This window comes from Podarcis vaucheri, assembly GCF_965113315.1.
Source record: "Podarcis vaucheri genome assembly, chromosome: 5".
In the NCBI taxonomy this organism is placed as follows: Eukaryota; Metazoa; Chordata; class Lepidosauria; order Squamata; family Lacertidae; genus Podarcis; species Podarcis vaucheri.
Window position 1 is genome coordinate 56,929,383 of NC_138763.1, and position 21,325 is coordinate 56,950,707.

The 21,325-nt window shown below is 43.1% G+C and overlaps 1 protein-coding gene across 5 annotated transcripts in view; it reads left to right on the plus strand.

The window, feature by feature from the left end:
- The window catches only part of LOC309532470 (scavenger receptor cysteine-rich domain-containing protein DMBT1-like), a 48,350-nt gene extending 32,419 nt beyond the window's left edge, over positions 1-15,931 (plus strand). For 2 of the 5 annotated variants that reach the window (XM_082222760.1, XM_082222761.1), the window contains 13 exons: positions 369-395; positions 1,377-1,457; positions 1,897-1,941; positions 3,410-3,451; positions 5,052-5,069; positions 5,996-6,134; positions 7,549-7,745; positions 8,771-8,815; positions 9,580-9,615; positions 9,907-10,085; positions 11,277-11,668; positions 12,519-12,802; positions 14,445-15,931. In XM_082222760.1, the coding sequence (XP_082078886.1) occupies positions 369-395; positions 1,377-1,457; positions 1,897-1,941; positions 3,410-3,451; positions 5,052-5,069; positions 5,996-6,134; positions 7,549-7,745; positions 8,771-8,815; positions 9,580-9,615; positions 9,907-10,085; positions 11,277-11,668; positions 12,519-12,802; positions 14,445-14,593 (1,634 nt within the window). In that variant the 3' untranslated portion in view covers positions 14,594-15,931. Of the gene's footprint in view, positions 1-368; positions 396-1,376; positions 1,458-1,896; positions 1,942-3,409; positions 3,452-4,527; positions 4,570-5,051; positions 5,070-5,995; positions 6,135-7,548; positions 7,746-8,770; positions 8,816-9,579; positions 9,616-9,906; positions 10,086-11,276; positions 11,669-12,518; positions 12,803-14,444 lie in introns of all 5 variants that reach the window. The other 3 variants (XM_082222757.1, XM_082222758.1, XM_082222759.1) reach the window with 3 other exon arrangements.
- Positions 15,932-21,325: the final 5,394 nt, after the last annotated feature.

Sequence of the window (21,325 nt, forward strand, 5' to 3'; positions counted from 1 at the left end):
GTAAAGTTAACATTTTTGTTCCTTGCTTTCTGATCATCGCCTTCTGAGAAATCCTATATTTCCAGCCCCCTGAATTGGGTGTTCCCAATGTGCCTAGGTGAAATTTTAGTCCTAGATGCCCTTGGTCTGAGGGAAGATCTAAAATGCAGTGCTAATGTTGCTATAGAGGAGATTATCTCTACAATACCTTGCGCATAATGACACCTGAGCCTGGCTCTACAAAATGTTCTGTCTGTGTTCTTCAGTGCCCTTTCAGTGTGGTGGCATCCTCTTGGAACCATTTGGATACATCCATGGCCCTTTTTAAAAAATGAACATTGTACAATGTGGATATTTCAATTTGCTGACCAATGCTCATCTTTCTTTAGCAACAACTCTTCCTCCAGAAACCACTAGTGAGTACCTACCTTTTTGCATGTACCGGTAATTTTGCCACAGTGAACAGCAAAAGGAATAATGTAGTTTTGTGCAGAAGATACAGCATGGAATTAAAACGCAGTGCCTCCTTTCATCCTTTATAATAATGGCATCTCAGGACCATCTGAGCCAGTGTGGTGTAGTGGTTAAGAGCCGTGGACTCGTAATCTGGTGAACCGGGTTCGCGTCCCCGCTCCTCCACATGCAGCTGCTGGGTGACCTTGGGCTAGTCACACTTCTTTGAAGTCTCTCAGCCCCACTCACCTCACAGAGTGTTTGTTGTGGGGGAAGAAGGGAAAGAAGAATGTTAGCTGCTTCGAGACTCCTTTGGGTAGTGATAAAGCGGGATATCAAATCCAAATCCATCTGAGTACAATTGTGGTTGATGCTCTTTGGTGCTGAAAGAATGCAAAGCAGGAAGACCAACAGCATATGGAGCCAGAGCACAATCAAGCAGGCAGCTTCCTTTTTGTCCCCATTCTCCTCCTTGCTCAGCTGTACAAAGCTAACACTGAGACTAAGAAGGAGGAATCTGACCAGCAGTACCACCTCCTGGACTTGCACATAGGATGCTGGGCAGGCAGGCAGGGGGTGCAGCTGACAGCAGAATGAGGTTGGTGGGGCAGTGCCCCATTTGCTTTCACAAATCAGCCTCCACCGCAGGACCGGTGTTATGTGGTCTTGGCGGCCGCGCCCAGTCACCAGTCTAGCATTACTCCCTTAATCCCAGAGGGCCTTACTGCCCCAGGGGACTATAGGCTTGAAGGACAAGAGTACATATTGAATTTCTATTCCCTTCTTTTATTTGTCTTCTCATTCCCCAACAATTCATCTTTCATTCATTCATAAGTAAATACTATATGTTAGATCATCTAATGGTCAAACAAAATTCACTGCCACAAAAATGGGGTTTCAATGTAATATAGTTCTTAATAATTTTTATTCCTTTCTTTTGCAAGAAACAACCACAGAATACATCTTGCAAGAAACAACTACAGAACACATTTTGCAAGAAACAACCACAGAACACATTGATCCTAGTAAGAAGAATCTGCTAGCTATTTAAAAGCATTAGTACAATACAGTGGTGCCTCGCAAGACGAAAAGAATCCGTTCTGTGATTCTCTTCGTCTAGCGGTTTTTTCGTCTTGCGAAGCAAGCCCATAGACGGATTAGCGGATTAGCGCTATTAGCGGCTTAGCGGCTTAGCGGATCAGCTGATAAGCGGCTTAGCGGCTTAGAAAAGGGGTGGGAGGAAAAAAACCCTGCAGGAACTCGCAAGACATTTTCGTCTTGCGAAGCAAGCCCATAGGAGATTCATTTTGCGAAGCACCTCCAAAACGGAAAACTCTTTCGTCTAGCGAGTTTTCCGTCTTGCGAGGCATTCATCTTGCGAGGCACCACTGTATACAGTTTTGATTTCATTTTACTGCACCATTTTTTTCTTACTCTGTTACTTTGTTTCTCTTCACGAACTAGCTTCTGTCACCCCGGAAGCAACTACAGAAGCAACTACTGCTGCTGGTAAGAGTCCTCTGACTCCCATACTAAAGTATTAAATCCTAATCCTGAGTATGTACACACAAATTTCATAGAACAGGTTTCTCATGCAGAGCATCTGCTAACGAGAAACCTGAAAATTAGGTGGTGTATATATTTTAAAGAGCCTGATCTGTTGATGGCAATCACAGACAGTCTGGAGAAGCAAGCACAAATCTCTTCCAGAGATTTCCTTGACTTCTGTTTCATTTCTATCCCATTGTCTATGACTCTGTTCCTCAAGCCTGGTCTTGAAACAAGCATAGTCACATCCACCTTGCTGAAACATCCTCCTTGAATATTTGCTGAAATATTCTCCTTGAATATGGCGCTAAGGTGACTTCTAATCATTAGATTGTGGTGACTGTTGTTGCTATGACACACTCAAAGCTTAGGAACTGAAGTCTCTGCATAAGACTCAGCTGGCATGTAAGTGTAATTAGTGGAGCAACTTTTCCAACCAGAGACCACAGAACCTCTGCCAATGACAAGACTGAATCTTTCTCTCAATAGGCAGGAAGTATGAAAGATACCTAGTAGAAATTCCATTCAGAATTGGGGGAAAGAGCTCTTAGGTGTGGTTGCTAGTACATATTTGAAAGTCTGAAAGTATTAGTGATACATCTTCCAAAGGTAACTGAGTCAATATTTCAAAACAAGGAAGAAACTGAACCAACTTTTGAAAAAGAGTTTGGAAAATTAAATGGAAATTGTGTGTGTGTGTGTGTGTGTGTGTGTGTGTGTGTGTGTGTGTAACTGGAAGCAATAGGTATCTTGTACTGAGCTGTATTTGAAAGCATGTCCAGTGCAAGTAGATAAATAGGTACCACTCCGGCGGGAAGGTAAACGTGTTTCCGAGCGTTGCTCTGGTTCACCAGAAGCGGCTAAATCATGCTGGCCACACGACCCGGAATCTGTCTGCAGACAAACACCAGCTCCCTTAGCCTACAGAGTGAGATGAGCGCACAAACCAGGAGTCGTCCACGAGTGGACCTAATGGTCAGGGGTACCTTTGCCTTTTACTGAGCTGTATTAGGCATGGCATAGCAAGCTGGATTTGGGTTACAGCTTTATTCCCCATTTCCTTTCTTCGAGGGACAAATTATTACCAGCTTTTTATAAATCTTCCATTTCTAGCCTGATGCAGTAGTGCTGAAGCTAGATGCTTCTTGGGTTTGGTGGTCCACTAAAATATATCCAGTGTTAGTTATACTGAGTAGTATGCCTTCAGGCCCTTACTACAAGGATTGCCACTTGTGCCACAGATCCTTTCCCCAAAGATTCTTGGGAATTTTAGCTTGTTAAGGGTGTGGAGAATTGTTAGGAGGCCCTCATCACCCTCTCAGAGCTACAGTTGTCAGAGTTCCATGGAGAGAAGGTCTGGTTGTTCAATGTTTGGCTTAATATTAACACATTCTACCACAATCTGATCGATTCTGTTCTTTCTTACTAGTTCTATCCACAACTGGAGAACCAACCACTATAGTCACACAGTGTAAGTCTGCATGTAGAAACTTCTTTTGTGACCACACAGGGAAATAAGGCACACAGATTGGGTGAACTGGGCCACATTTAATTTAACACTACAAATCTACAGAAGGGAATCAAGGTCAACCTCAGACATCTCCCACGGTTCTGACAGAGGGAGATCTGATTATTTGTGTGGCCCACAAGGAAGTTCCCTCAAGGGGCACAGGGTTGCTGGGTTCACTGGGTGACAATACTGATGAATATTAACAGATAATAGTGGCATGCCTATTTCTTACCAATGCATATCAATGTTTCTCTTTCTTTGTGAACAGCTTCTTCTACTTCTCCTGGTGAGTCCTACTTTTTTAATTCCAAGTCTGAATCTTTCTCAATAGGCATGAAGTATGAAAAATACATAGTGTGAAATCAATTAAGAATGGGGAGGAACACTTAGGTGTAGTTGCTAGTACATATTTGAAGGTCTGAAAGTATTAGTGATGCATGTTCCAAAGCTAACTGAGTCATTATTTCAAAACAAGGAAGAAATTGAACCAACTTTTGAAAAACAGTTTGGAAAATTGAATGGAAATTGTGTTTGTGTATGTATGTATGTGTGTGTGTGTGTGTGTGTGTTTGTGTGTAAGTAACTGGAAGCAATATATATCTTGTAGTGAGCTGTATTAGGCATGGCATAGCAACCTGGCTTTTGGTTACAACTTTGTTCCCCATTTCTTTTCTTCTAGGAACAAACTGCCACCAGCTTTTTAGAAATCTTCCATTTCTAGCCTGATGCAGTAGTGCTGAAGCTAGATGCTTCTTGGATTTGGTGGTCCACTAAAATATATCCAGTGTTAGTTATACTGAGTAGTATACCTTCAGGCCCTTACTACAAGGATTGCCACTTGTGCCACAGATCCTTCCCCCAAAGATTCTTGGGAATTTTAGCTTGTTAAGGGTGTGGAGAATTGTTAGGAGGCCCTCATCGCCTTCTCAGAGCTACAGTTGTCAGAGTTCCATGGAGAGAATGTCTGGTTGTTCAATGTTTGGCTTAATATTAACACATTCTACCACAATCTGATTGATTCTGTTCTTTCTTACTAGTTCAATCCACAACTGGAGAACCGACCACTATAGTCACAGAGTGTAAGTCTGCATGTAGAAACTTCTTTTGTGACCACACAGGGAAATAAGATACACAGATTGGGTGAAGTAGGCCACATTTAATTTAACACTACAAATCTACAGAAGGGAATCAAGGTCAACCTCAGACATCTCCCTCTGCTCTGACAGAGGGAGATCTGATTATTTCTGTGGCCCACAAGGAAGTTCCCTCTAGGGGCACAGGGTTGCTGGGTTCATTGGGTAAAAATACTGATCCTTTGATAGGGCACCCCTGATTCCTCTCCGCTGGCGGTGCTGGCGGCAGCAGTCCTGGGAGCCCGGGAGTCGGACAGACAGAGCCTTTTACTCTGGCTGGCTTGTAGGAGCTCTTTTCTGCTGTTGCAGCCGCCATGCTGCCTTGCCGGAACTCTCTCGGGTAAAAATACTGATGAATATTAACAGATAATAGTGGCATGCCTATTACTTACCAATGCATATCAATGTTCCTCTTTCTTTGTGAACAGCTCCTTCTACTCCTACTGGTGAGTCCTAGTTTTTCATTTCAAGGCTGAATCTTTCTCAATAGGCATGAAGTATGAAAGATAAATAGTGGGAAATTGATTAAGAATGGGGGGTGGGTGGAGCTCTTAGGTGTTGTTACTAGTGCATGTTTGAAAGTTTGAAAGCATTCGTGATATATGTTCCAAAGGTAACTGAGTCATTATTTCAAAACAAAGAAGAAATTGAACAGACTTTTGAATAAAGATTGTGGAAAACTGAATGGAATGTAAGCAGAATGTAAGCATAAGTCTGCATGCTTGAAACATCTTTTGTAACCACAAAGGGAAATAAGATACACAGACTGGGCGGAATGAGCCACATTTCATTTAACACAACAGATCTGCCGAAGGGAACCAAAGTGCACAATACTATCTTCAAGTAGCAAACAGGGTGAACCAACTCTGACCAGAATAAGAGGCATCATTTCACCTTAAGCCCCATAACTTAGATGGGGTTTTACAGGTTGGCCTCAAAGGTACTTCTTCTTCTGTCAGTGGGTCTCACAACTCAGAAGGCAAGGCTCAGAAAAGTACCTAAGGGTGCTCACCAAACCTTAACTACCTGATAACTAATTAATTAACCTATTTAACAACAAAGTGATTTACAACCAACCAAACAGACAAGCAACTCTCACCCATGAGATGAAGTAAAACCAAGAGGAAAGAGAAATGCATTAAAAACATCCTGCCCACAAATATATTAGTAATTTAATAGGGGCAAGGATATTGGAGGCCTCCAGCTTCAACCTAAAAGGGCCAATTATTTGCTTATTAATAAGAGAAGGAGAGAGTTAATGCAATCAAGTTGGGGGAGGAAGGAAGAGTTTAAATTAAGCTGGATTTCATTTCAGATTTCTCTGTACAAAATTCTATTTTGGCTTACATGCACAAAATATTGTGTTTTCTAGTATGTGGTGGCTATCTCTCCCTTCCAAATGGATCTATCTCTGGACCATATTATCCTGGAAACGGTGCCATTATACAATGTAGCTGGGAAATTCAAGTGAGCCCTGATAGACAAATAGTTCTCAAGTTTTCTTATATTAGGTAAGTGTAAGGAACTGAATGTTTTTCCATTTTCCACAGGCACCTGCACATGATGTTAATTCATGGTTTTGTCATTACCTGAAGACTTTAATAGATTATGGATGACTGTTCTTCTCTGTGCTTGAAAGGATAGATGTGTTGAGGTGTTTGCCTGAATTTGTAAGCACCAAACTTTGTAGGGAGGTCAGAATGTTTATGCAAGCCCTGACCTTAACCTGGCTGTCTGGTTTGCTCCTTCCCTCTCAGCCTCCAACCTTCTCTGTGTCGCACAGGGAGGGTCTGCATAGAATTTCTACTTGTATTCACTTGAACACAAGCAGAACTCTCTGCATGAGAGACCCTGATTCTATCCAACAAACTTAGCATGTGATAGCCATCAGATTAAATCCTGCTAACTGATCATGCGGTTCTGCCCTACACGAAATGAAATCCCATACAAATTAAAAACCTTCCAAAGAAAATACATCATAAACACATTTTTATTACAAACTCTACAAGTGGTAGATATTGGCCCTTTCCTGAAAACAAAAGGCTCCACTTTTTAATGCTTTCTTAGGAAATATGAATGACAGGCCCTTTCACTGAGGCATTGAAAGATGAGTATTTTGTGAATCTTGTCTTTAAAGCAAATTATGCTGTTCCAGCCAGAGGAGACATCATTCCATAGCAAAGTGGTTAAATTGTATGCATATATATTTGAATTCTTTGAATAAATTTGTAAATTTGAATATTTGAATTCTGGGCATTTTCAGGAGCAAGGCTGGGAAAGACCTATAACTGTGACACTGGAAAGCCATTGCCAGGTGGAGCAGACTGTACTGGACGTAATGGGCCAGAGGTCTGACATGACCTTGATATGTCCATAGGCATGCCACTCTTTTAGGTTGAGCTAATCTGGGATACATCTGAGAGTCTCATCAGCCACCTAGCTTATCACTCAGCTGACATTTACTGAACCATCTCCATAGTATCATAGATGTAGGGTGGGGTTCTCACAGGCAGAACCAATCATAACATTACTTTAATATGTTCGGAATTCAGGTCAGCTCCACTGAATCTATGTATTTACCTTTATATTTTGCCATATGTGTCACCAAAGAGAGAATCACTTGAATGTTCAATATGGCATCTTTGCTCCTCATATGTACATGTGATTTGCAGTGTCCAAACATTTTCATTGTCTTCAAAATGCCAGCCCATATCTGCCCCCTCCTGGATTTATTATTTTCTGATAAGTAAAGAACGACAACGCTATTGCCAGTGAATCATTTGTGATAGTGACCCATTATGAAATTGAACCCCCATATATAAGCAACCTATGTAACTTTTCTTTACTTAATGTGAAAATCTGATGTATGAAATGATGGCATAATTTTATACACAAAGAGTGACTTGCTGACCTGCCTTTATACAGTCTGGACTGCAATAAAGAATATATTGTGATCTTCGATGGGTACCCGTATGTCTCCACTATTCTTGGAAGAACTTGCTCTGGCATCTATCTCAACCATACCTACATATCAACTTCCAACACAATGACTATTCTGCTGCACAGAGATTCATATTACTCAGGAGATGGGTTTTATGCTTCTTACTATTCTATTCCACTAAGTAAGAGTTATCTATTTATCTAGTACTAGGACATTTCTAGTATCTGTTGTGTTAGATTAATGTTGTTCTGGTTTGAGGATGCAATGTAAGATGAAAATCAACATATGTCTTGGGCAGAGATGGGGAACTTGTGGTTCTCCAGATGGTCTCCAACTCCCATCAATCCCTGCCAAAATAGGCAAAGATCAGGGATGATGTGAGTTGTGATCTAGCAACATTGGGTGGGCCACAGGCTCCCCACCCTTTGTCTAGGATCATACCAACATACGAACCCATAGGCTGGTCGGATTATGGCACAGTTTCTGTGACTTATCCAGAGATGAATAGGATATTTACTTTGCTTAACTTTCCTGTTTGCAGTTACAGATAGGTAGCCGTGTTGGTCTGCCATAGTCAAAATAAAAAAATTCCTTCCAGTAGCACCTTAAAGACCAACTAAGTTAGTTCTTGGTATGAGCTTTCGTGTGCATGTGTATCTGAAGAAGTGTGCATGCACATGAAAGCTCATACCAAGAACTAACTTAGTTGGTCTTTAAGGTGCTACTGGAAGGATTTTTTTTATTTTTCCTGTTTGCATGAATGGTATCAGTTTGCAGTTGGATAGATCAAAGGTATTTTTCCTGTGAGGGACCAAAGTAAGATCTGAATGCACAATTTTATGCCATGTTAAAATTTCTAGCCCCTTGACATGCACACTTTACTGAAGCAGCATCTCGCCACTGACACCTTTTTTTTGTTAATGTTGTAGGAGAATATTTTATTCCACCAGGCTTTTTGTATGTTTTAAGCATCCTGATTTACTTGCATTTCACTTTAAATGTTCTCCCTTTAATTGTATTGATATTTTTTTGCTGTATAAATAAGGTGTGCGCACACACACGCGCACACACACACACACACACACTGGTGACTTTTGTCAATGAAGAATAGCTGCCATATGTTCCTAGGTTATTGGATATATTACTGCTAGGATCTTAACATCAGTGTAATAGTAGTTTTATTGTACTATTTGTTTACCTAAATAGGAATAGAAACAACTACTGAACCACCTCTCAATGAATCAACAGCTGGTAAGACCTTGTTCTTTTTCTTTTATGTCATTCATTTTAAATGTTCTCCCTTTAATTGTATTCTTGTATGATTAATGTGTGTGTGTTTGTGTGTGTGCACGCACACACACACACACTGACGACCAGTCAATGAAAAATATCTGCAATATATTACTAGGTTACTGGATAGATGACTGCTGGGATCTCGATATCTTCAGTGGACTATCTGTACTATTTATTTTGTTTCCTTTAATAGACTTAACATTTGAATCAAGTGCTAGTGAAGCAACAACTGATAAGATGTTTTCCCTTTTCTTCTGTGTCTTTTGTTAGGTAATAAGGCAAATGGTTAAACATGACACTCAAAGAAACTAGATGCTTCTTTTCACAGTTGTGTGATTTAGGCATCTCTGAGCTTGCAGAGGATTGCATGCTCAAGATCCAGGGAAGCTGTTCTTCACCACAGATATATCTGAAACCATGGGGTTTCTGCTATCTTCTCTCTGTTGTGGAAAAGAAGCAGTAGATTTTACACCTCAGGGAATGGCATTAGATTACACAATAGAGGCACCCTGAAAAGAACATCTTTCATATACTTAAATCACAACAAACTGGAGTATGAGCAACACTGTTTGTTTGTATAATGGTCTTTGTCATGGTGGAAAGGTGTAGCAGGTGAGGGCACAGAACTCAATGTTGTGACTACAGTTTCCCAACTTTTTACCATTTAAATGCTAATTAGACACAAATTGATCTCCCTTTTGTTTTGTTTTTCATTTGTACAGCTCTTCCTACAAGTTTAGCACCAGTTCCTGCAAGATGTAAGTTCCATTTTCTCCCTAAAACATGCATGTGAGAATTGCAGATTTTGCTGATTTGGGTTGTGTAGCTGAAAAGTCTCTGTGTTTAAAGGAAATAGTGAAACTGAGTATTCCCTCCCAAATACTTCAAATTTCTGAAAATGTGGTAAAGCTGTTCCATGGCAGCTTCATTATGAGCTCAAACAAGCCCCCGCTTGCCTGACATATCATTCACCAAGGTTGCCCCTACTCATAAGTAAAATGTAAAAAACATTACACTATTTAATATGGTTTCTATGTGCCCTCATTCAGCACTCTCGTGTTCTGGAGAATACATGCTTGCACGCATCAGCAGGGACTATCTTGGGTTGCTGGGCTACAATGCAAGCGAAGTATCCCTGAATACTTCAGACCCTTTCTGCACACCTCAGATTACTCAAGACTATGTGGTCTTCGAGATACCATATAGTGGGTGTGGCACAGTAAGAAAGGTAAGACAATGAGTTCTTAAAAATATTGTCAGTATCCAATGCACTTGTTCTGTTTGTGCAAGGATTTTTGCATGTGCTATGGAACTTCTCCTCTATCCTCTCCCTGCACATCTCACACCCTCCTCAAATCTATTTCAGGGTTGTTGGAAACCCCAGAAGAGATTTAAGGGGCTGTGGTCAAAGGAGGGGATAAAGTTCTGCTGCACAAGCTTAAATCCTTGCAATGATGGAACTAGTTACTCAGTACCACGTTGGGTACTGCACATTATATCTGTTATCTGGTTCTTATCTTTGTAACATTACCCTGCTGTTTAAAGTTTGGAAAAGTATTTCACCCACCTTTTGGCTATAACATCTGAATGATCTGGCTTAGAGAGAGCCTTGGGAAATCCATGCTGCCTCTTCTCCACTCTGCCATGGAGCCAGTTTCCTCTTCTTCTTTCAACTATATTTCTAGGAAATGTCAGCGCTGCCCTTTCATAGACTTTGACACCATTGAACAATGTGTTTAATTCCGACGTGAAACTACCAATTTCAGAACTTGGGTTAAATAGCAAGTGTCAGCAATATGCCACACCATTTAAAGCAGACCGTATTGTGGGCAATTCCTGACATTTCTGTTAATCATAGGAAATACAGGAGTGGGGAAATTGCTCCAGAAAGAGTAAGTGGTATAAGGCGGGGGGAAAGCCTTATGCTCCTGAGATTGTCCTCCACTTTTAGAAAGCCAGTAAATTAGTGGTAGCATTATGATCACGCTGCCTGGCCCTTTGAATGCTTTGCATTATGCTCAGCTTTTTCACTTCTGAGGACAAAACCCGTCATGTTAATACACACAAACAAACAAATAAACTCAGTTATTCTTAAAGAAACCCATAGCATTTTAAAGATAAATGTCATAAAAGTCAGATATTTGTTGGTATATTAATTTGAATTAAAAGATGTAGCAATTTTTCTGCACATTTCTGTGTTTCTCTTCTCAACTACTGAATGCATTTTATACTTTTATCTTTCTTAACTTTTTCAGTGAGAATACAATAAAATTCCAGATTATATAAGGTGTTTTTTTAATGGTAATAAGTCTGAAATATCAGCACATTCTAAAGTGGTTAAGTATATTGGGTGTGTTTTATATGACAGGTCCTAATTTACACATATTATTGACCTAGATCTTTCTCCCCTGTCCTTTAGCAGTCAAATAATGACACCATCACCTATTCCAACATAATCAAGACATTAGCCGCTGGTTATATCATTACAAGAAGGAAAAACTTCCAATTTCATATTATGTGTGAAATGAACGCAATGACTGTTGTAGAGACGATGTTTGTTGCCCAAAATTCCATTGACATTACTGAAAGAAAACTTGGCAACTACAGTGTGGCACTTTCGTTCTATGAATCATCATCCTTCAACGTTTCAGTTCGCAGTTTTCCATACTTCGTGTACCTCAACCAGGTTCTCTATCTCCAAGCAACTCTCAACAGTTCTGATCCGAACTTAGTACTATTTCTAGACACATGTGTAGCATCTCCATACCCTGGTGACTTCAGAACTCTGACCTATGACTTAATCAAGAATGGGTGAGTATATTTTAGATAAGCATGTTTAGATATCCACTTAGAAGAAGGGCTTTCCTTTTGGCTTATATGACAGCAGAGTTAATACTAATCATGCAATGCCATTCACACTCACCTGGAATAAACCATACTGAGCTCAATTGGATTTCTGCATAGGCGCATATAGGATTGTACTTAAAGGTTTCTTTGTGGTATGAACAAGTGGAGTTGCTTTACTCTCAAACTGACTCTGAAATTCACTTTTTAATTCTGACATCATATTTCTTAAGAAAATCTATAAAAGAGTTGCAGAGCCTACTTGCTATTACTTGTTCCTGAAAATAATAATAAATATGGTTGTGTGCTGCTAACTCATTGTGTCATCAGTCAAAGAGTCTTAGACAAAAGCAGGGGAGGCAAATACTTGTTATCACAATGGCCAGCCTGCATGCAGGACCTCTTCCCAATTGCTTCCCAGGTATTCAGAAGCATACTGTCTTTGACAATGGAGGCAAAGCAGAGCCATCATCACTAGTACCTTGATAGTTGAAACCTCCACGAACATCATATGGGAGTGAATCCCAAAGTTTAACAATGTGCTGCGCTGTGTGAAGTACTTTCCTTTGTCTGCTCAGAATTTTCTAACTTGAAGTTTCGTCAGATGGGCCCAAGTTCTGGTATTTTGAGTGACTGCTTTCACATACGCTGAGTCTATCTTCCATTTTATTCTCTGAAATCCACCATCCACTTATTGATATTTCTTCTCATCCTTCTCCAGCATGGTCTTTAGTCACCAAAGATAACATACTTCAGAACTCCATAAAGGATTCATCTAAAGTAATTATGTAAATAAACTTGGTTCTTTTATTTTCAGATGTGTGCGAGACCCAACCTTCTTAAATCTGAGTGAACTCGGATTTAACTCAAGGAACAATCAAGTTCGTTTCAAGTTCAACTCTTTTAAGTTTCTTTATGAACATAATCAAATTTATTTGCAATGCAAACTAGTAGTATGTAAGGCATATGATTACTCATCCCGATGCTACCAGGGATGTTTAACTAGAAGGAAGAGGGATGCAGATGACCTTCAGGATAAAGTGGATGTGGTTGTGGGACCAGTCAGACTGCAGACAGAAACCACTGAAGACAGAGGAGAGGGTAACTTTTATTTTTTATTCCTTTTTTCTACTTTTTTCTGATGATCATAGAATCATAGAATCATAGAGTTGGAATAGACCACAAGGGTCATCGAGTCCAACCCCCTGCCAAGCAGGAAACACCATCAGAGCACTCCTGACATAATAGAAATGATTGCAGACCAGGATTGAAATAAATGCATGGACACATTTGCTGTGTTGAATAACTACCATTTTATTGAACATTAAACCAAATTTGCAGAGGGAAACTATAGGTGTGGGAATGAACAAATCAGGAAATCATGTAGGTATAAGACAAACCAATCTCTTGCTGGGTCAGTGGTAAACCATTTTGTTTACTCCTTACCCCAGCCACACCCTGACGGTGAGTTGGGAGGCCTGCATTCACCACCACCCCTTTGGGCCCCCAAACTCCAGGTGAATGAGGCTAGTTGACTTCAGGAGAAGTCTCTATCCTATCTCCAAGCCCTGCAGGCCTCAGAAACAAACAGTCACCCCAAATGGAGCCTAAAGGGATCACCAAGCTACCCTATCAAGTTCCCCTTGTGGCACCTATGTGCCAAAGTGACCAGATTATCTGAAGAAAAAACAACACTCAAATGGTCAGATTAACCTGTAACACAAGCAGAACCTATAACGCAAGCAAGTCAAGAGCCAGATGAACCTGTCAGCCAGAATAGCCTAGTATTAAGGCACTGCACCTAAACCGTCTCCCATCCCACTGGCATAGGCAAAAACTCCAGCTGCAGAACAAGGCAGCTGGGCTCAAAAATCCTACTTGGTCCTGAAGCAAATCATACTGTGATGGAGGTTGGGAGAGAGGGTGGGTGCCAGATAAAACAGAGGGGGAAGGGTAGGGGAGGTGGGCTTTTAAAAGGCTCTGTCACTCCCTCCCCCCGAGTGCTGTCATGCTATGGTACAACTTGAGACTCAGATGCAAACTCCCCCTTGCCGCCCAAAGCAATCTGGGCAGTGGAATAATGATTTTCAAAATATATTCTGAAGTATCTTGAAATAATAATTACTCAAGAACAAAGTGTTGTTACAATATTCTACTACTTTGTTCAAATAATATTTAAACCAGTATTTATTCCCGTTTTGCCTGGCAAAAGCCTAGTAACATCACACAATGAAATCTCATTCTGCGTTGCTTCCACTCTTCGGGTAACATTTCCCTAATGGGCAACTTTTTGAGACTCACATGCCACTGATGCATGGAAAGATAATGTAAGGATGGGCAGAATAAAGAATTTGACTCTTACGTTTGGAACATAGGATGCTGCCTTAGACAAAGCCAGGCAATTGGTCAATCTAACTCAGAGTTCTCTAGATGGACTCACAGTGACTCTCCAGGGCTTCAGACAGAGGTCTTCTCCAGCCCTACCCAAAGATGCCAGGAATTTGACCTGAGCCTTCTGCCTTCAAAGCAGTTGTTGCCTTCCAAAGACAAACCTGCCCTCTAACAAAACTAATATATATATACATTTAGATAAAGGTACAAAGTGTTTTCCTTGTATGTTTATATTGCTATAACTTGCCCAGGGATCTTATGGTGAAGAACAGGTAAGAAATCTGATACATACATACAAACAAACATTATCTGAAAAATTGTTCCAAACTTTGTTTTTTTATTCTATTTACAGAACTGGCTGAGAGTGTGGAACCAGAAAGGAGAGAAGCTGCGAGCTCACTTACTGTTACAACTGTACTTTTGGGAGCCATGGTCTTTGTTCTGTCTGGCTTACTTATAAGCAGCAAACTGAGAAGGAAAAACTATCACCAAATCTACTGATACCAATGCGTCAGCAAGATATACATTCAGCACTTCCTACACAAAAACAAAAACTGCATCTTTAGCATGTATTTCTGAAACTTAAATCCATAGACAGGCACATCTATAGTTGGGCACGTTTACTGGTAGATTAAAACACAGCCCTGTTCAATCAAAGTACCAGGATCAAATATATATTCTGATCAAAATCATTGCCTATATCCAGCTATTTTGACTTAATGGCATTGTAGAATTGCTCTCATTCTCCTTTTAAACATTCCCCCCATCTTCTATGGATATAGTTAAGTTCCATTGTACTTCCAAAAACTATTCTACATATACATATTATACATGCCAACTTCATATGTCTGAGATGCATCAGGACTATATTTCAAAGGAGGATTTGTTGCGACTCTTCAGTTAATATTTAGGAGCTGAAGGGCAAATTGCTGAAGTTTACTGGAATCATTGGAAACAGACATAGGAAATGTGCTTCATAATACATAGCTGAACATGCTCCTGCTATGTCATTTTGAAATGATAAGTTTGATATTCTCTTTTGACTAGTGTGGAATCTCTGTCACAAATGTACACAAGCAGTTTGGCTTATGGCCTGATTCACCAGCCAGTTCAGTCAGAGAATTTCATGTTCAGTTCAATTCATCTTACAATTACCGCATTTTTCGCTCTATAAGACGCACCAGATCACAAGACGCACCAAGTTTTTGGAGGAGGAAAACAAGAAAAAAAAATTCTGAATCTCAGAAGCCTGCATTCGCTCCATAAGACACACACACATTTCCCCTTACTTTTAAGGAGGGAAAAAGTGAGTCTTATAGAGCAAAAAAATACGGTAGTTTAAATCCTAGGATGTTTTTGTTAATTACTTAAGCAAAGGATCTCACAATCCAACTTTTCTCTGTCACTATTCCATTATGCTATTTCTGCTTCTGTTGAAAAGCAAACTACTGCTTTGCCCCATTGTGCTTTGGGAGAAATTTCAGATGACCACGTTACCCTTTCACGTGGCAATTCATGCTGTCAAATTGATGCAAACAACAAGCCCATCATTTGTAGGAAGCATAAAACAGATTCAAGGTTTGTTGTTGCATTTTGCTAACTGAAGGTAAAGAGGCATTCGGAGTCCACATGGTGACTGACAGAATAATAAGAACAGAATTATAATCTCAAGCAACTCCCAAGGAAAGGGTGGCCCATAAAACTGAACAGATAGTTATAGGGTTTTATGATGTATTCAGGAATAGAAAAATCTGTTTCATCAATGTAATGCCAAATTATATGAAGTTGCATTCTGCTGCCAACTACTTTGCAATAAAATTACTACATCTTTGCAAGTTACCTGTGTTCACTGTTTATTGTCTCATCTCATTAGCAACTTGGAATGGTCAAAGGAAATACATGGTTGGCACAAGGTGCCTGGGGATGGGGGAGAAATATCATTCGGTTCACTTTTAAAGGCAAGCTCACTAATTTGCACTTTCTGAAATGACACTGCCATTCTCTGAATTTTGCAATGCAGTTCTCCGGCTAAATAATGCATACAGAACACACATTCTAGCATGAAGTGCATACAGATGCATGTACTATTGAAAATGTAATGTATTAGGGAAAATTCCATTGGAGAAAGTGGGTATTGGGCAAAATTTCATCCACCAATCTATAGATTTGGGGCAATTTGTGCTTAAATGCTGGTGAATTTTCAAGAGGGCATTCTTTTAAAAAATTACACCCTGATGTGGAAATGTAGAGGACTGAATTTAAGACTGGAAAAATGAGAAACTGAAACTGACAGGCTCACCCATCTCTATATAGCTGCCTGTCCTCTGTGCATTGTTCTACTCTGCCTTATGCTACATGTTCTGTATTCAGCTCTAAAGCATAGTATTGCATACCCCTAGAGTATATTTCCTGTCTAAGGATTTTCACATATTTTCTCTCTCCATGATTAGTTGGTTCCAGAAATGAATTCCCAACAGAACACTTTATTGCCAAAGCTGAACCTGCAGCCTGTTTTCTTTTTCTTCTAATTGGTTAAGCAACAAAGACATAATAGAGGAGGAAAAACCCTTATGAGTTAGCAAAACATAGCCACTAAGGAGGCCATGTGAAATGGAAGATGCATATACAAAGCTAGTGAGTGGTAGGCCACAGAAGTATAAGAATGCAAAAACTGAAGACATTAAGCGCCCTGGCACAACGGAGAGTCAAGTACTGCAAACAAGAATTAGAAGTATATCCAAATAAAGTCATATTTTACAGGAATAAGGATGAGCAACGCAACCCCAGAGTCAGCCACGACTGGACCTAATGGTCAGGGGTCCCTTTACCTTAAGGAATCTCAAATGTTGCTTGTTCATGTGTGTAACAAAGGTCCACCAGATGGCAGCAAAGTCCTCTATCTTAGCATCACTTCTCAGTACCTTTAGGTGGCGAGTAAACTTTTCTGAAACCACTCTGTACAAGGCTTTTCTATACCAACTTCCAGTGTAATGGATGTGGCTTCCTTCCAGCCCTGAGGGATGGCCAATCTAGCAGCAACCAAGAGGAATCTAATAAGGTTCCCACAGATATGAAGAGAAGGCAGAGTTTCGGATCTGGATCTAGAGCATGGCCAATAACCACTCCGATCTCTGCCAAAACTCACATTCAGAATGCTCTAATGCAAAGGCAAGACCACCAGAGATGCCAGTAGATCCTGGCAGTTCCACAGTTCTGCCAATGAAGCCAATTGTTCGTTTGGATGTGCATAGTACTATCTATGCACTGTTTCAATAAGTTTTCTCTAATACTTGCCAGAACCAAATAAAATGTTTAAGTAGACCATATGTTGTTCCAGAAGTCCTTCTCAAATTCCTCATTCAAATCTGCCCCCAAACAACACTTAACTAGCAAAAGAGGCAACATCACATTCAACAATATAATCAATATAGGAGAAACTATCCCCCTATGCACTGGGGCATATAGGAATATATGTCTGGCAATAAATACCAAAGTGCGATTGCATGTCTTTGTGTGGCACTGCCATAACGTTTCATATTCTGTGCCTCAAAATATCTGCTGCAGAAACAAACAGAGCAGCCTTTTCTGTTGCCCTTCGCAGGACCATCTGTCCTGTGTACAATGGCACTTTGAGCTTTATTGGCAGCACAACACCAAGCCCTGCAAATAAACACCAACGTTTGAGCATATTGGGGATGACTGGGAATTTATGGTGCAATTATTCTGAAGCTAAATACTTTCCCCCTTTTTTTATTTATTTAACAGTTCATAGGGTGTGCCTTTAACTTTACTTCACATAATGCCGCAGGCCACTGTACACAAATTCATGGAAGTTTATTAGCAGGAGTTTCAATTTATAGCACTAACAATAAGCATTAAGGTCTTGGTGTACAGTGATGAACTATTTATCAGACAAGTGCAATGTAGTCCACTTTAATAAGCTTACTATGTTCTGAAATTTAAGAACCTTGGTACATTGTGCAACCATTTGGATTCTGTGCAGCAGCAGTAACAAGATTTTCTTTGTCTTACTTTCCCTACTGCATTACCTACTGTGTCCTCTGCATTTTTTTGGTGCTAAGCACTGGAAAAGAGAAACAACAAAAAAAGAATATTTTATATCAGTATTGTCAGAGCTGCCACCCAGTCCCAGCTCACATAGGACCAAGTCCGCCAGCGTTCACTTTATAAGAGTCTTTATTAAGTTACAGGTTTCATTTCCGAACTGCAGCGTGCAGCTCTACACCTTCTGCCCTAGGTCGGCGAAGACCCGTCTGAGTCCCCGCCTCTTGCACACCAGCTTAATACCCTAGCCTTGCTCCACCTCCTTCGCCTCTCCCTACGTCTCTGGGTCCTTCTGCCCCCCTGGGCCTCCTCCCTTCTACTCTCCTCTGACGCTGACCCCCCTGATCCTTCTGCCTCCTTGCGGCGGGCTTTAGGACCTGGCTCACTCTCCGGGCTGCTTACTGCTCCAGCTTCCGCTGCATTTGAACTTGGCGCGCGCGCCCAACTCTCTACTTTCCTCTTAACCGTTGTCTCGCTCTCTGAGGAGGGCGTGACCACCCCTGACTCGTGCCCTCCCTCCTGCTGACAGCCTCCGGAACCCGATGCCTGGCTACCTTCCTCCCTGCTGCTCTCAGTCTTGAGCGTGGGTCCCGACTTCCAGCTGCTGCCGCCCTCAGTTATGAGCGTGGGTCCCGACTTCCAGCTGCTGCTCTCTGAATCTCCTCTGTTCCCTTCCTCCTGGGGTGTCCCCCCGGATCCCCCCCTTGCTCTGCTCACTGGGGCTCCCTTTTGGGAGTCCTCTGACTCACTGCTTAGGCTTGGAGATCTCGGGTCGTCATCATCACTCATTTTCCCTTCGGATTCCTCCCCCTCGCTCTCTGCTTCCTCCCTTCTCTGCGTCTCTGCTCCTGAACCCCTGACATCCATCCCCCCCTCGAAGCCCCCCCTTCCCCCCTCCCCGCTTTCAGGTGTGGGTGCTGGGTGCTCCATCATCACGGGAGGGAATGCCGGATACAGTTCGCTCCCCGTGGTTGGCCGCCAACTGAAGACCTCCGAGTCTTCCTCCTCGCGGTCGCCGACGTTGACCTGTTCCGCTTCCATCTCTGTACCGCCGTGCTCGAACCCAAGGTCCTCCCCGAACACGTCCATGTCAGTCTCTGCGTCGGTCGCTCGACCTGGCATCTCCAGCCACTTCCGGCGCCATTGCTCCTCCGGTCGATCGTCCCACCAATACGAGGTGTCTGACGCCGAACCCGCCGGCGATCCTTCTGGGGAACGGGTGCTCAGTGCGGGTTCCCCGTCCGAGTCGAATCCATGGAACGTGCTGGAAGAAAGTGTGGGCGTGAACAGCCAGTCGTCGAAGAAGCTCGCTGGCATGGGTCTGTGTGGGAAAAGGGCATGAAACTCGTCCTTGAGCAGGGGTTCCTCCAAAGCGTAGTCTGGCACCCAGCTATTGGCGCTGGCCCGGGTGCCCTCTCTGGCTAGGAGGTATTCGACTCCCTCTTCTCCCCATCTGGAGTCCAAAATCTCCGTGACCTCGTTGATGGGGTCTTGCTGCGTCACCCCTCGCGTCTCCGTCCGCTCCCGGAACGGACTCGGTGCCGTCCCTGGCTCCTGGAATCTGTGAGGTGCCTTGTAGGGAGTGAGCACCGACCTGTGGAACACCGGATGCATTCTGGAACCCTCCGGCAGCGCCAGTCGGAAGGCTACCGGGTTGATCTGTGCTTCGACTTGGTACGGACCAATTTGCTTGTGCCCCAACTTCTTCTTGGCTAGTGACCTGGTCGGCACTGCGTGGGCTGCCAACCAGACCCAGTCTCCCACTTGGATCTCTTCGCCAACCCGCCTGTGCTTGTCAGCTTGCACCTTGTAGGCGTGCTTAGCTAGCTCCAGCTGCCGTCTGAGTTGATCGTGTACCGCCTGCAACTCTGACGCGAACGCGTCCGCCGTCTGTGGTTCTCCGTCCCCCACTCTCTCCCGTCCCGGGAAGGTTCTGGGATTCCTCCCATTGTTGGCGAAGAACGGCGTCACCCCTGTGGACACGTGCTTCGTGTTGTTGTAAGCGAACTCGGCGAGCGGCAGGTAATCCACCCAGGTCGCAGGTTGTTGATTGGCATAGCATCTCAGGTACTGCTGCATGATGGCATTGACCCTCTCTGCTTGCCCGTTGGTCTGCGGGTGTCTTGCTGATGCCAGATCGACCTTGACATTTAGAAAACTCATCAGCTTCTGCCAGAAATTCGAGACGAACTGGCGCCCGCGGTCGGACAGGATAGACCGCGGCAGACCATGCACTTTGAACACGTGATCTATGAACAGTTTGGCGGTTTGTTCCGCCGTGGCCACCTTCGCACACAGAATGAAATGTGCCATCTTGGTGAACAAGTCCACCACCACTAGTACAGCTGTCTTGCCTCTCGAGCTGGGTAGATCCGTAACAAAGTCCAGGGCCACTCTCTCCCACGGTTCAAACGGCGTTTGCAGCGGTTCCAGCAGTCCCGCCGGTGGTTTGTGCACCGGTTTGGCCCTCTGGCAGGTGTCGCACCTCGCAACGTAGTCCGCGACTTCCCCTCTCAGTCTGGGCCACCAAAAGTCCCTTGCGACTAATTCCACCGTTTTTTCCGTGCCAAAGTGCCCGGCCGTGGGTGCGTCGTGCAGCTGCTGCAGTACCCTGGCGCGAAGTTCGTCTCCCGGCACGTAGATGGCCCCTTTACGTAAGAGCAAGCCGTCTCGTATCTGGAACTCGTCGCCCTTCGCCGTGCCCTTGTGCACCTCTGCCATCTTCGCCCGCGCGAAGGAGTCGTCCTGCAACGCCTGCCGCACCGCATCCAGGTCTACTGTGGCTGAAGCGCACGCCCACGCTGTTGGCGCGAAGATGTGCATGGCTGCCGCTGGCTTCGCCTCTTCGAGGTATTGCGGTTTGCGGGACAGTGCATCCGCCATGACGTTGGTGTCGCCTGGGACGTACTCTATTCGGAAATTGAAGTCAGCAAAGAACTCCGCCCAACGTATCTGCCTCTGGTTCAGGAACTGAGCCGTGCGCCAGTGCTCCAGATTCTTGTGATCCGTGCAGACCTGCACCGTGTGCTTGGCGCCGATCAGGAAGTGCCTCCACGCCTTGAAAGCTGCATGAATGGCCAGCAACTCCCTGTCCCAGATGGTGTAGTTCTGCTCCGACTTGCTGAGCTTTCTGGAGTAGAACGCTCCCGGCCTCCAGACCCCCTGTGG